Source organism: Rattus rattus, chromosome X (assembly GCF_011064425.1).
Source record: "Rattus rattus isolate New Zealand chromosome X, Rrattus_CSIRO_v1, whole genome shotgun sequence".
Lineage (NCBI taxonomy): Eukaryota > Metazoa > Chordata > Mammalia > Rodentia > Muridae > Rattus > Rattus rattus.
The window spans coordinates 83,079,177-83,095,951 of record NC_046172.1 but is presented as its reverse complement, the minus strand read 5'-3'; the positions used below and the strand labels follow the sequence as shown (position 1 = coordinate 83,095,951).

At 35.7% G+C, this 16,775-nt stretch overlaps 1 protein-coding gene and 1 pseudogene across 1 annotated transcript in view; both read left to right on the top strand.

The window, feature by feature from the left end:
• The first annotated feature begins 1,785 nt into the window (after nt 1–1,785).
• Nucleotides 1,786–16,775, top strand: part of Diaph2 (diaphanous related formin 2) — a 186,704-nt gene continuing 171,714 nt past the window's right edge. The window contains exons 1-2 of the mRNA XM_032889437.1: nt 1,786–1,791; nt 2,024–2,163. Coding sequence (XP_032745328.1) covers nt 1,786–1,791; nt 2,024–2,163 — 146 coding nt within the window. The remainder of the gene's footprint in view (nt 1,792–2,023; nt 2,164–16,775) is intronic.
• Nucleotides 4,817–5,528, top strand: LOC116888925 (annotated as a pseudogene).

The following is a 16,775-nucleotide window of genomic DNA, read 5'->3' as shown; positions in this document are numbered from 1 at the left end:
ATTGCAATGGATAGTAATTGGTATCTGTACATACTACAGCTGAAAGACCTATGTGCAATCCAGTATTATGTTCACAACTAAGAACTCTGAACCCTTTTCTCAAATTAAAAGTAAATCTGTTTTACATTGAAAAATGAAAGAAAAATATTTGTTTCAAGTCACTAAACTCAGAAGCAAATATCTCTGCTGCATACTTAGAATGTTCCCATTAGAACATTGCTTTTGTAGTTTTGATATGAAGTTTTAGTTTAGAGCAGTGGAGGGTGTGGCCCAATTCCCTTTTAGTTCTCTGTTACTGTCTTAAAATAATTCAAGCATAGCCTTAAAAGTTTCTACATTCTAGTGAATTTCAAATTAAGGAATGTCTTCAAATTTGGAAGACATTTTATTCACCTAGCTTTGGAATTGCGTGGTGTACTCTAACTGCTAACTTGGTCTGCATTATTTTTTAAAGATCAAATGGGCACAGTGGTAATTTTCATTAATCTCATACAGAGCAGCTAATTAAAATTTCAATTATTACCCATCCATTATCTAGTTGTTGCCTTTGTTCAGTATCAGAACAGGATGTTAATAATAAGCCATTCGTGTATTACAGCCCTATTAAGTACAGTGAGATTTAGTTTAATCTATTGCACTGTTTTGTTTCAGGGTTATTTCTTTAATATTATGTTGTGCTATATTGATTATGCTGAAGATACTCACACTAACAGTTTTTAAATAGAGATTTCAGAGTTAAATACCTGTAGCTTCATTTCTTTATTCAATACTGGGAAAGTAGCGTAGAAAGAATAAATCAATTATCTGAAGTTCACAATATTTATATGTTAGTCCTGAAATCTCAGTAATTGTTATGCTCAGTTATCTATTCCCTGGACTCTTGTTCTTTTAAATGTGTAGTCCTTGCTGTCCTAGAACTCACTATGCAAAACAGTCTGGCCTTGAACTCAGAGATCCAACTGCCTCTGCTTCTTAAGTGCTGGGATAAAATGTGTACCACAATGTTCTGTTGGATTCTTTATTTCTGTAATGAAACTATTAAAATAATTTATTTTCAAAAATCATTCTATCTTTAACATGGTATCATGTTTTTATAATGTCAACCATTAACTTATGTTTAAACTTCAAATATTGTGAAAAATATAATTGTATGCACTTTATCTATTCTTTTATATGCTAGCTTGTTTCCATTTCTTGTAAGATCTGGGTATCCAGATAATTTAAATTTCTTTCTAAAGTTGATCATGGTGACTTTATGCCTAAAATTTTAACCATTTGTGGACCTGCCATGGAAGGATTGTCAGAAGTTTAAGGCCAGCCTGGGCTACACAGTGATTTCAAAGTAAGCCTATGTTACAGAGTGAACCCTGCTCTCAAAAAAGTAAAACTAAAGAAAAAGACAACAACAAAAAATGAAGACATATTTAAAGAGTATGAGTTGTTAGATGCACAGAAGTTTGATCTCTATCACAGTGTTCCTGGTCTAAGAGTCAATAAACAGCATCTCTAAAGCCATGACCTTTAGGTGTCCATTAAAAATTTCTATTTAAGTAAATGGAGTTAACATTTTTGCATCTATGGTATATATATATATATATATATATATATATATATATATATATGTATATATTCACTTATGCAGTGTCTTAATAGGAGATATTTATTACCCATATTCCATGCATGAGAGAAATGTTTTATAAAGAATGGTTTATATAAAACGTTGTATTATGCACAGTACAATTTACCATTCAGTTCTTTGAAGAGTTGTGGGACTTTGGATAAAACATGGAGGTAGAGTGTTTCCTTACTGAGATTAAGGCACCTCTTCTTATTCCCAGTTTTAAAAAAGGTGGGGTGCTCCTAGCACTTATCACAGGTAAAATATTGATATACTTCTAATTTTTGTGATGAAAAATTGTTTTTTAATGGTTAGATCTCAACAGTATATGTTTTCTTTTACTTTCAAGATTTAAAGAAAAAAATTTTTGTCTGTCTAAAGTGGTATCTTCTGTTTCTTTTGTAGGGTGGCCTGAAAAACAACAAACATGAGTTCACCCTTTCTTCACAAGAGTATGTTCATGAATTGCGATCGGGCATCTCAGATGAGAAACTCCTCAATTGCCTGGAATCTCTTAGAGTGTCCTTAACAAGCAATCCTGTCAGGTAGTTGGTTCTTATCATTTTGGTACGATTTATACCTTTTGCATTCTACATGGATATTTTTAGAGTAATCAGATATATTACTTTAACCTCAAGTTTTTTTCTGTTTAGAAGTACAGGATTATCTAACAGAAGAACAGTGTCTGATTTTCAGGTTCCAAATAGTTAAAACTATGTTTAGGTATTCTCATCTTTAATAATGTATGATTTAAAAACATAGATAATTGTGGAATATTTGTTTCCATTTTGATTATATAAAGTAATTCCTGAAGTAAAATTTTGACATTTGCATGTTCATCTATTTGTGTACCCAGATAATTTTATTATTTAATCTGTAAAGCATATTAATTATATTAGCTTAAAATTTTGTTATATATAATTATGTACATAATTTCACTTGTTAAAGTTTTACGTAGACTACATGCATATTTTTTTTAAAATTTGAAATAGCACAAACTACCAATAAAAAGTGAAATAGAAACTATTAACAAACTTCTTAGTATTTTATGCATTATTAAGAAACAGTTCCTTGAGAGCAGGACTCCCGTTGAAGGATTCAGAGAAAGGACTGGAAGAGCTTGAAGGGGATTGAGACCCCATATGAACAACAATGCCAACCAACCAGAGCTTCCAGGGACTAAGCCACTACACAAAGACTTATACATGGACTGACCCTGGACTCTGACCTCAGGTATGGCAATGAATATCCTAGTAAGATCAGCAGTGGAAGGGGAAGCCCTGGGTCCTGCTAAGACTGAACCCCCAGTGAACTAGATTGTCGGGAGGAGGTCGGTAATGGGGGGAGGATGGGGAGGGGAACACCCATATAGAAGGGGAGGGGGAGGGATTATGGGGATGTTGGCCTGGAAACCAGGAAAGGGAATAACAATCGAAATGTAAATAAGAAATACTCAAGTTAATAATGATAAAAAAAAAAAAGAAAAGAAAAAGAAACAGTTCCTTGGTAGCAATGGATGGGCAAATAATTTTTCCTTTATTGACAATAAGAGGCCTTAAAATTCCTAATACCTCAAATAATATTTTATAAAGAAAAATAGATTTTAGTGTAATATTGTAATATTCCTGGATCTACATTATGAATTATCACTGACTTGAGTTCAGAATTTACTAAAATGTGGCTATATAAAGAGGCTTTTTAATTTTATTTATGTGTCTATTATGCTCAGTTCCAGTTCCTAAAGCATTGAAAGTAAGTTACATATGAACCATTTAACTGGGATTAGGTACAGACTCCAATCTACAGCTTATTTATATTCATAATGTACTTGGCAAAGTTGGAAAAGTGTAATTTTATAGTACAGAGTTACGATGTGGCTTTCCTTGGGTTGTGAGAACCTTTCATTGGCTGCTTTGCTTTCTTGCCATTTCTACAATAGTGTGCACTAATGGTTGTAAAGGTTCTCATTCAAAGGTTTCGAGATTTTAGTGGTTTTTATTTCTCACAGTCTCCTTTGGTAGCCCTGACTAGCCTGGAACTCACAATATCCCTGAGGCTGTCCTTGAATGTCTGCTAATCTTCCTGCCCTGGCCTGATCAGTGTTAAGCCACCATATCCAGCATGAATAAGCCTTATCTGACAATGGAAATCAGAGTATACTCTCAACCCACTGGCACCTAACTCCATATCAGTTGTAGTGCCCTTCCGTATTAAAATACTTAGTTACACACATTCTATTAAGCAGTTGATGAAATGAATATATTCTGTGTATATTATGTATACTGTATTTTCATCTATGAGAGGGTGGGTCTATGAGTTTGCCTGAAGTTCTAAATTGGCCTTGGCAATGGTGCGTGAAACTCATTAAACCAAGCCATTAAAACCAAAACAAAAGTCCCATGAGTGCCACTACTTGGTATTATACATCAGTGGTTCAGAGTACTTGCTGTTCTTCCAGAGGACACCTGTTTGGTTCCTAGCACCAATGTTGACAGCTCCCAACCACCAGTAACTCCATCTTCAAGGGATCCAACTACCGATTTTGACCTCTGGGAACACACACACACACACACACACACACACACACACACACACACACACACACTAACCACCCCCATTCAATAATGGAGAGACTAGTACATATTTTTCCTAGTCTAAATGCATCTTTATAACAATGTAAGATAGCATTTTACATATGGAAAATGTTTCATTTTTAAGACTATTATTTTATTTAAATTTTTTGAAACCAAGGTCTCTCTGTGGAAGCTTAGCCCAGACTATCATGGAACTGTATAAACCAAGTGGGCTTCAAACTCTCAAAGGTCTTCCAGCCTCAACTCTTGTGAGTGTCTGGGTTACAGTTGCTGGGCAGTTGGCATGGTTCACAGTTTTACAATTCTGCATAGCAACAAAAGGCGTGTGAAAGGGGGCTTTGTGATCTCATGAGAGACTGGGAGATTAAGGGTAGCAACTGCCCTTCCTGGTAGCTGATTGGCTGCATAGCAAGTGTGAAGTTGGTTGTGAGGCTGGGCACGGGCATTCTACAGTAGCCATCAGTGCTGTTTAGATCTGCATTGTCTAGCAGGTTAGTCAGTGATCTTCTATGAAGAAGTCACGCCAGGAGACAACAGGCTTAGCCACATATTGTATGAAGAAGTGAGCCTGTTGAGCAATCAAACCTCACCAAGTCCTAGAGAAATGATGAGTAATGGTGGGTTTGGGAGCAAAGACAATTTCTTTGGTGGGGCTAGTGGAAGCCGTGAAGCAAGCCAGAGCTCAGGTGTTGGGGTTTCCTCTGACTGGAATATGGAGGCCCAACACATAAAACATTGTGCCATGCTTATAAGCTAGTTGCTAAGTACCATTGAAGTTGACAGTGTTTTCAAGATTAGAGGGTTTCCAGTTCACAAGGTCTTCTCCGTCATGGGAATGATCATGGAGGACAAAAAATATTTGTAGTAAATTGTGTACAAATCCATTGCCATGACCTTAAAGGCCATTGAGGACAGGCAGGCTTTGGCTAAAAGGAGATCCAAGGAGCACCTGATTCCTCTGCCTATTGGAGTGTATGTTAAAGTGCTTGGCATCCTCCAGGCCTCAATGGGAAATGGAAGGCTCAAGGTCTTGAGCATCTTTGTACTGGAAGACATGAAGGAGCTGTCCACACACTCTGGAAATTGCCAATGCCCATTACATGCTGGATCAAAGCCCTGCAGGCACAGCCACAGAAATCCAGTCCATGGTCCAGGCTGAAGTTTGAGTAGCAGCTGCCAAGGTTTCCAGGGTGTCTGGTCTTAACTTCATCCATGGGGAGGTTCTGCATCTGATTCAACAGTGCCCTCACCAGGAGGGGAAGGCTATCAGCAAGCTGGGAACAAAGCCCTTGGAATTACAGATGATGCCATCATAACAAGCTGTCCAGTACCTGAATATGAAGGTACCATCTATCCCACCTTGGATTGCCCAGCACCTTTAAATTGCTGACTGAAACAAAAAAAAGAGAACTGTCTTTATGGTTTCTAAAGTGCTTCTCTTTGCTGTTTTCATTTTTTGGTTACCATCTGTTTAAAACAAAAAAGAAAAAGGAAAATAGTAAAGAACAAAAAACAAAACAAGATAGGCCCCTTTTTGTGAGAACACCATAGCATCAATAATAGTGTCAGGCCTTGGGCTTCTCCTTGAGCTGGATCCTCCACAAAACCCAACAAGCAGCTGAAAGAGTCAGATGCAGATATCTACACCCAACCAATGGACAGAAGTTGCTGACCCCTGTGGTTGAGTCAGGGAAAAGCTGGAAGAAGCTGAGGAGGAGGGCGACCCCATAGGAGAAGACCAGCAGTCTCTACTAACCTGGACCCCCAAGATCTCTCAGACACTGAGCCATCAACCCAGCAGCACACACCAGCTGATATGAGGCCCCCAACACATACACAGCAGAGGACTCCTGGGTCTGGGTTCAGTCAGAAGATGCACCTAACCCTCAAAGACTTGAGGCCCCAGGGCATGGGGGAGGTCTGTGGGGTGGGGATGGGGGTGGAATATCATAGAAACAAGAGGGGGTTGGGTATGGATATGGAAGGTCAGAGGGGTGGACTTGGAGGGGATAACATCTGGACAGTAAAATAAAATAAAAAAAACTAAAAACAAAACAAACAAGCTGAACACAATTCTGAGATGACATCTGTTAGCAGCGTGCTATTTCTACCTCCATTGAACTTGTCTGTTTTCTGAAGAGAGTTGAAGAAAGAGTGATGGAGCCAATGGTCTGACTTTATTTCCAAAATAATAGAAATGCCCTAGGGTGGATTTGTAAGAGAAAACAAACGGGTTTAAATTATTTTTCATGTTTCAGTTTATCTTAGTCATGTTAACTTTTCCTAATTATAGTACATGATAAATACAGATTTACCGAAAATGAGTTATGATTTTAAATATTCACTTCAAGTTATTTTGAGTAATTTGGCTTTATTAACATTGATTCGTTTCCTTAAAATAAGATGTTACTGCAAATTCAAGCTATTCACTTTCTTTGAGACATCTTCATATACTTTCTTTAAACATGTATAAATTCAGTGGTTTTGCTCTTTCAGCCAAATTACAGTTCGCTTTACTTGCATAGTTTATGGATGCAAGACTGCATGTTTGTTGTGCTGGTATATTGTCTATGCTATTGGATGTTCCACTATATGTAAAATAGGTCGTTTTGCTTCAAGATCGGCAAATTGTTTCAGAGACAAGACTTGAATGAACAGAGAGGATCTGAAATGTTTTTATTAAACCACTACAAAATTTTAAGTTTCCTGTGTGATTTTTATCCCTCAAATTTATTAGAAAAAGCCACTAGTTTAATGTTCTTAATGGTTATCAGCCTTTATTATGAAGTATAAATTTTTTATTTTTAACACCAAGCATTATATTTTACTAGTAGTAACTCATTTTAATGAAGGTTATATTAAATGTGAGCGGCTTTTAAGCCATTGATCATTAAGTCCTCCATTATACATATAGTAAAAATTGTGTATATCACATTACATATTTAGTTAAATTAGAGAAAAGAAAATATTTTTTCTAGGAATAGATACGTGTACTTATTTATATTCAGACAGGTAGCAAATAATCTTTATCCTCTTAAATCATTAAAAGGGGACATAAACCCCATAAATCTTTTAGTTATTTAATAGTCTGTAATGGTTTTAGGAAAACCATCAGGAAATGTTGTCATCTCATTAAAATAATTACTGAAAAATCTTGCATAAGACCTTTTGAGTCAGTGATTCCCCTTGAAAGCAAGTTATAAATGCTGTTTATTTTATTTTATTACTTTTTAAGCAATTTTTTTATTTTATATATCTAAATCATATTATATATCCATGCAGGCATGTGCACCTTGTATTTACTTGATGGCCTTCAGGATCATTAGAGGACATCTTATTTCCTGGCTGTAGTGATAGAAGGTTGTGAACCGCTATGGGGGGGGGTTCGGCTCTCTAAGGTCAATCTCATCCCTTCAACCCTTTGCTGTTTTCTTATTGACAGCCATGCTGTGAACACTCCCTGAAGCACACTCCTACTGCCTCGGTATTCTTTACCATATTCCCTAAAAAACAGCTAAGCTGCCATAGACTGAACCTTTAACATATTTTCCACAAAAACCAAAACAAAAAAAAAGAACGACATTTGTTTTTAAATGTTTAGTCATCTCTCCAACTTCTATAAATGTTATTTTTGAAATAATTATTTTATCATTTTATAAATTCATCTAATGAATTTTAATCATACTTAAAGGGACCTCAAAGCAGGTACAAGACATCCCAACACCAAGTTCTCAGCACAAAGGAGATTTATTTGCACCAGAAGGACAAAGGGCAGGGAATAAGAGACAGAGACAGGAGATAGAGGATGAGGGAGAAGGGAAGGGGATATTGGCCCAGGAGGGACACAGGACTGATTCTTGATAGAGAGGAGGCACTTATGGCCCATAGGCAAATGATAATTTATAAGGGGAAAGCAGAAAACTCCTATGTTTGATGAGTTGGTTCATTTTAATTAGACATGTTAATTAAGGTGGCCAAAAGAGGGCTTTTGATTTCTGATAATTGAACCTTGGTAGTCAACTTCCAGAGGAGGAAGTGGCCAAATAAGAGACTAGACCTTGGTGGCTAGCTTTAAGAATGTAATCTAACAGTTTAATGGGAAAGAGAAGTGTACAATGCAAAATCTGTCCATGACATATTTGCCATACTCTGGCCTGTGTTTACCGTGCTAACCATTTGAATATTCATCCCTCATCTCTCCCAACATACCAAGATATTAATGTCTATCAGAGTAAGCCTGTTGTTTAGCAGGTTACTTTTTTAATTCTGTTACTTTAGTGAAAGAGAAAACTAGCATTTTCCAAGGGCGACAAAGCTAAGCAGAGTTCAGAACAATTCTTGGTACAGGCTTCTCATAAGGTCTTGCTCCCATGTGGAAGCAGAGAACCAAGCCTTCTAAGAACTGATTGGAACAGTAGAAAGGACTCCTGTTGTGGCGATGAGCAGAAATGAACACTGAACACTGGCATAAAACATGGACTCTTAAGTAACTTCGTATTTCAACTGACTTGATTGATATTATTATTCCTGGGGGAGGAGGCCATTAGATTATCGACACAGGAAGTATCTTATAAATTGTGATCAGGAATCATGAACAGACAAGGAAATAGTCTTCTTCTGTTGCAACCATAAATTAATTTTTTTGTAGTGAATTAGAAGGAAATGAGGTTATTCTACTAATCTTACCCATAGTGCTTAGTGCCTTCCTGAGCAAGTTGAGCATGAGGTTGGTTGGCATACTGTATGGTAGTGGGATTGTCCATGGTGCTTGGGGTGGATCAATATTGTGATTACTGCAATGATTCCCTGTGACCTTTATTTGGCTCAGAAGTCCCTTCAGTATGTCTTTCATCTTGCCCATCTTGGAGCAATCCAGCAGCTTCATATGGCTGATGCTCCCTATCAGACATTTTTGAAATATACAGTTTTTAATATAGAAGGAATTCTGCATTACTTCTTTCTAAAACCATTACCTTTCCTAGCAAAAATTACATGGGAGGTAAGGCAATTAAGGACCTGCTTTTCTTAGACTCGTGGTGCTGAAAGAAATGATGTAGAAGATAAATCATTACCTTGTTATAGCACCTAATATAAATGCAGAAACCTGGAGCTATGGATTTGCTATTTATGACTGTAGCTATAAGTCACTGTTGTAATTGTTGGAGCTGATTCAGTTGGCTAGTGGCAGGCTTTCATTTTTTTCCTACACTGATACTATTATCTACAGAAATATGGTTCCCCCCACCAACATTCAACCTTCACCCTAAAGTTCTTTGCATTTTCGAAGCTAATCTGATTTTTTTGGTCTGGGAACGAGTGCTCTAATATGTACCCTTCAATAAGGTAAATAGCCAATGTTTCTCTTAAATTTTGAGGGATCTGCCATCCCATATGTATTCCTTAGGATTCTTTTACTTCTTTCTTTGTTTCTTGTAACATTTATAAAGGTAATTTTCAACTGCCCAGTCACAAAGTACATATTATTTCAATTTTGTTTAGAGTGGTAATGATTTTGCCAGCGGTTCTTTTCCCTAGTAGTCCTGTTTATGACCCAAAACATGTAGCGAAAAGATACTTATTTTGAGAAGGTATCTTCAACTATTTACCAGGATAGCCATTGTAATAAAGAAGTCTGGAAACAGGAGGGAGGTGAGATGGTAGGCCATTAGCCATGCTAAGATAGTACCCAAACCCAGACAGTTTTACATAAGCCTCAGTTAATGGAGGTGCAGCAATTTATGGGCAAATCAGTGTGAGGTTCTAATAGCAACACTGACTCTCCAGTATCAGATTATTTGTGTTAGCTATGTGGTTTTTGTATTGTCTGGTTCAGATTTTATTAGAGAATGTCTTGTTCCTATTTGTTATTTTGCCAAAGCCATTCATGCCAGACCATGTCATCTAGCATGCTAGCAAAAGTACTTGTCACGCTAGGGGTTAAACATCAATCACTAATCAAATTAGTATTATATTGTCTGAAAAGGAAGTAGAAAGTGTGGGCCACAGTTTATTGATCTGGCTCTACTGCTTGTGAGCGTGGCTTTTGGATTCTGCTCCTGCAAATGTGGTAAGCTTTTTAGGTCCTAGTCAGCAGAGTGACTTGAAACTTAGTGCATGGAATATTCCATCATTAAAAGATTACATTGCTTTACCATTCATGTTTAATATATAGGTCTGTTTTAACACATGATTCATAGAATTATGGTATTTCAAGTTGTGAATATGCAAACAAGGATTACACTGCTAACATGGAGTATATGCCAGATATTATACATATGCATATTTTGTAGAGGGAGGAGAAACAGGGAATACCATACCCTCATATTATGATAAGGTAGTCTGTAAAGGAGTCTGTCCTTAGCAACAAGGTATCATTTGAATCTTATTAAAAGATTATTAAAATTATCTAGAGAGATGATTTACAGGTTCAGTACACTGGCTCTTCTAGAATACCCATGTTCAATTCCCAGAACTCACATGGTAGCTCACAACCATCTGTGTATCTCTAGTCCCAGAGCATCCAGTGACCACTTCTGCCTTTCTCTGACACCACGAGCATATGGTGCATAGACGTACATGCAGAACAAACATACATTCACACAATAAATAAATAAAAAATAAACATGGTTCCTGTTTTTAAAAAAAGTTCAGAGCATCCCTTTACAAGAACACAAACAATACAAAAATGGTGGATAAAAACACAGTAACCACAACAACAACAAATTAAATAAATGCAGGTTATTGTAACTTTTATCTGAGATTCATATTTTCTATAGAAAATAGGCTGTGGGTGTCTGTCTCTGTCTCTGACAGCTGCTGGGTGGAGTTTCTCAGAGGGCAGCATGCTTCTGTCGCTTTTTTGATCTTGATCAGATTTATATCTGATATCCTAAGGCAGAATCTACATTTTCTCTTAGGGAAAACAGCTTACATAGTAACTGGACAGAATGGAACCTTATAGATAATGCCATTTGAAATGGATAAATTCAAAAAATTAATGAAAGGATAGGCATTCAAAGTTAGTACAAAACTATGCAAAGACTGTAAGGGAGGTTGAAGTGAAAGTCTCCCTTTCAACACACATCAATTTTTCTTCTTAAAATTATGAATGCATTTGTTGTTATGGATTATTTTTCATATTTACAGGCTATATGTTGTTTCCGCCTACACTGTAAATTTAGTGATATGCTATATGTTTATATCACATGATTAAATATATGCTGAAGATATAGGGTAATGTTGTCTCCCATTTAGAACCCACAGTAAAGATTAATATTGATTTTTAAATTAAGTGTGTAGAAGGGCTGTAGGAAATAGTTATTTCACATTCCTAACAGTTTGTACATTAAAGAAGACTAATTGTATTCCTTTGTAGTGTCAGTATCCACTCCATAGTACACCATGAGATACACTTTTTACTTCAACCAGGACAAAACCACCATAAGTCAGCCAACCTTGCTCCCTAGTTACTTTCCATTTTAAAAGCTCAGCCTCCCTTTCTGAATCTAACAAATAAGCAAACAACAGCACAGCAAAGAACAGATTAATCTTCCTAGCGGATACAAACAAATATATAAATGAAATCAATGAAGCAACAACAGAGAGGAAACCAATGTAAGAGTAAACCAAAGACCATAATAAAGTGTATGAATTAAGTTATACACATAACCAATATATACAAAGATAAATCACTTTGAGTACAGTTTATTATGTAACAGTTAAATATTCCCTGAAATTAGAGATCACTGGGTGCTATCCTTTTAATCTCTTGGCTTTTATAATAATCACTACAACCTGAGTTGTTTGAAAGAGTAAAACTAGTCTTTCACAGTCAAAGCAGAGGAGGTTCCATTGAGCTTCTTCCAAGACCCCAGATGAGGCTCTTTCTTGTCTGGTTCAATTCCTAGATTTCCTTGGTTTGTTTGCTTCTGACTTCACATGGTTTCTTTATCTTTGAACCACTTGTCTATCTTTTGTGAGAACATTTTAATTGGGCTAGGGTCTACTCTGATCTTGTAGAATTGTTATTGTGATCCCTATTTTATAACTAGAAACACCCTGTTTTCAACTAAAGTTCTATTCTGAGTTTCTGAGTGGGTAATGTTTAATTCACCATTATTATGCAAAGGGATATTAGCCTTAAATTACTGAAACATCAAAACAAAAGCTCGATTAATTTCAGGAAATGGCATTACCTATCTTAGAAAAAGTGGAAAACATAAAATTTTGTAGCTTTAAGCCTCCTTTATGAAATTGTATTTTTCTGCATTCGTTCTCCTTATTTAAAACAAAAACAAAAAAATGAAAAGAAAAAACCTTTGTTTCATAGTTAGAAATTATAGAGCTAGAGTTTTATATGGTTGAGTTACACTGCAATGCTAGCTACGAGATTGGATTTCTGTTCTGTAGGCTCTCACTTTCCTTTCTAAGTCAGTGTACTTGCATTGCACCTCAGTTGCTACATATGCAAATGAGATGGAAAGCTTCCACTATAAACCTACCTGTTCAATGTTCTCCTTTGCTTATTTTCAATCTTATTTTTGTGGGTTTCAGAATTAACTTAATATCTAGGAATTATTTTATGAAGGTAGGTGACTCTTTACAGATTTAGGGACATTTTGAGCCATTGAGTATGTATTTTAATTTCTTAACACAAATAATTTTTAAAAATTTCTTTTGATGTGTATGAATATTTGCTTGAATGCATATATGTGCACAGTGTGTGTGCCTGGTGCAAGTAGAAGCCAAAGTGGGTTTCAGATCCCTGGAACTAGAGTTACATAAGATTGTGAGCTCCCATGAAGGTAGTGGGAACCGGAAGCTGGGTACTTTGACAAGTGAGGGAGCAAGTGTTACTTGCTGTGCCATTCCCTAAACTCCAGGTTTTTTTTTTTGTTTGTTTTTTATGTTGTTAGACAAGGTTTCATTGTGATGCCCTGGCTGGTCTGGAAATCATTATGTAGATAAGGTTAGCTTCAAACTCGCAGAGAAAATCCACCATGTGCCACCATGCTGGTACCCATTCCTAAGACATTTTATTAAATGGTGAAGAAAGAAGATTCTTATATGTTTGCATAATTATGAATTGAACCTGATGGTCAAAAGAACCCAGGTATTTGTCTTCTCATTACCGTTTCCCATGGTTACCAAAGATTATAATAGTTTTCTTTGTGTTCAGGATCTAGTTTCTTTTTTAAAAAATACCATACATACAGTTATTACTATAAGTTATTACTATAAGTATTTAATGGAATCAATAATTTCAAATTTATTATTTAGTTATTCAGGTGATTAAATGCCAAGAAAGTAATTCAGTGATATTATTTTCTGCTAAAGGCAGTTGTTGAAAAATTTCTTTTATCAGCTATAGTTACCTTGCCATATCACAAATCTTACAGTGTGTATTCCACCATCACGTATATTCTATAATAATTTCATGTTCATATGTCTGCTTTCCTAATTTGAATTTTATTGTCTTCTGGGGAAGGGAACCATTTGCATTCTTCTTTGTTTCATGATAGTTGATACTCTGTAATTTTATATACAAAAATGCGTGATTTGTTATGTATATCGACCCACCATCAGTAAGATGCCTGCTTCTCAAGTAGGGAGAAAGGATTTTCATTACTCTGATACTGTCTTGTGCCCATGCATTTTTAGCTGTAATTAGAGTAAAAGAATAAAGATAACGACTTCTACATAGTAATGGAATGTGTTTGTTTGAACTGTATTCATAAGTTACCAACATGATTGCCTGCTTTACACAATAGATTTGGTTTCTGTGAGTGTGTGTGTGTGTGGTTTTTCATGGCAGGGTTTCTATATGTAGCCTGGGTTGACCTTGAACTCATTATGTAGACCAGTCTGGCCTTGAACTCAGGAAACCAACCACTTGCTACTGCCTCCTGAGTGCTGGGATTAAAGGCCTATGCCTCCACCAAGCCCAATAGTCCTTTTACAGTTTCACAGGCACTGAATGAAATGCAAGGTTTATAACTCTATTTAATACACTAAAAATCCATGTATTTTAGCAACAATAGAAATCCCAGTCTGTCATAATATGTTGTATTAGTGTGTGATTTAGATTGAATAGTAATTTACTTACAGACTTGTATTTATATACCCCTACTAAAGTTTATAAAAGGAAACAGTGCCTCCTGGGAAATAACCAATGAGTTTGGAATATTTCTCCCCACTCAAACCTTTATAGGATACATAGATATTTGGCAATATATTTCATGAAGGGCCAAAGAAATGTGAAGAAATACAGCCTTGTCAGAAAAGTTTCTCAATACACGACCCGATTTTGAAGAATAGTAAAAAAAAAGTGTAAGAACTGGAAGGTGGGGGATTGTGTGAAATACTGGTCATGACTTGGTTGCTGTGTTCATGAACTCATATTACCTGTCGTTACCTGCCTAAGAACAGTAGAACAACCCATTCAGAATTGTAGCATGATGGGTAAGTGGCACAAAAGTCCTAACTCCTTGCTGAGAAGCTATTCAGTTTATGGCAGTAAGGGAATGGAGAGTCACTTTTTTTCATTGGTTTAACCTCAGCTAGGTTATCCATGTTTCAGTGATTTGCCTCCTACTCATACACCCATAGCCATCACTAATTGCAATCAGTGCGATATAACATTTAAGAGAGAAAACATGAAGATTTGAGGGAAAATGTTGTGAGAGAAGATGGAGGAGGGAAGTGGGTCAGTATGATCAAAACATATTGTATACATGCATGACATTCTAAAAGAATAATTAAACATATTTTAGAGGATAACATGATATAATGATGACTTCATAGAATGCTTCTCATAGTTTTTTATTGAATTAGCCTTGTACTCGAGGGATATGTTAGCACATTTATAAAGTTTTCTCCTGATTTGCTTAGTTATCAGCCAAATCCAAGGCAAAATGTCTTTGTTCACTTCCTGTGACTATAACTTCCTTAGTAAATGATATCACATCTGTGAGAAGAGGGAAAATAAATCCTTTCAAGTATACAAATGTGCAGTTGTTGTTGTTATCTCTGGCATATTTTTTTCTTCATAGTTTCTTTCATGTAGATTTAAGCATGTTTTTTAGCATTTTAACAAATACACATTTAACATAATTGTAATGAAAGTAGCTGAATTTTAATAGCAGTACAAATTAGAATACTATTATTTTCTCAATTATGAGTGTTAATAACTGTTTAAACAGCCTGTATTAAACTTTTTAAAAGCTCAGCAACACAGCCAATGCTACTTAGAGAATTAATAGGTACAGATCAATATCTTAGAACACTTTACAGGGAGTTACCTATAAAAATGGAATAATTAAGGCAAAGTTTTATGATGTAGAAATGGAAACAAGACTTAAAATGTAAGTAAGGTTCAGAAGGCAGCCTTAGTAGAATAGAATTACTAAAGCGGGTTTTAATATTGATATCTTGCTTGCTTTAATTCCTAGTACATGACTCGGTTTAGAATACCAGTAGTAGTTTGTTTATATACAGAAAAGAAAATGCTGCAGTCATCGCCGCTATGCCAACCGATATGACTTCTGTTCAAATTTTGGTTAACTATCAATATCAAACACATACAGGTTAATTTGACAAAACTACTTTAAATATTAAGAGGCTTTAAAATTTTAATCATGAACCGTTAGGTTAAAATGCAATTTTTGCTTAGGCACACTCAGCAGCATAACTTATAATTGAAGGAAAATAGATCCTTGTGTCCTATATTGGTTTTAAAAAGAATTAGGGACACCCAATGCTGATGAAGTTTTTGAAGTGTTGTTTTAATGGGTGAACTACACTATGCATTAAGTTAAATCATGACTCTTTTGTTTACATTTACTTTATTTTTACATGACATATGGATCATGTAAAAATCTATAAAGGACATATTTTTTTCAGTTAAGTGATATATGGATGTATATATAATAACCATCTAAATTTGTTAGAAAATGTGGTTCATCCACAAAAGTCTGGTCCTTGTGAGTGTATGTACTGTGTATGGAAGAGTTGTAGGTAGCAAAATATTGCAAGACTGAATTTTTTACCTGACAAATGATGATGCATTTGTTATTGAAAGGAAGGAGGTCAGCATCTTAATTCTAATCCTGGATAATTTCATTTCACGGTTCTTTTAAAATGACCAATACTGTACAACACAATTGAATAAATTTTAATAAAACATAGAGGATCTCCCTGAATGATTTTTTTTTTCCTACCTGGAGCCAAGGTCATTATGTTTCTACATAGACCTACAGTAAGAATACTAGTTTGCAGCTTTCCTATATCCTACTGTGCTAGGAAGGTATATTGTACTTTGGAAATGCCCTGGAGGCTCTCCCCTAGGCATATCTATCATCTCAGCTACACGTTTGATAGGAGCTGGATAGCTGACAATTCACAATTAAGATGACTGCTAACACCTAGGACAGCCAAGTATTCTGTGTGGTTTGTTTTTTCCGTCGTATTTTTAACATGAGTGTTCACACAGGCTGACACATACAATCACATACATACACTCAGACACTCATTTATTCACTCATAAACATTCTATGATTATATAG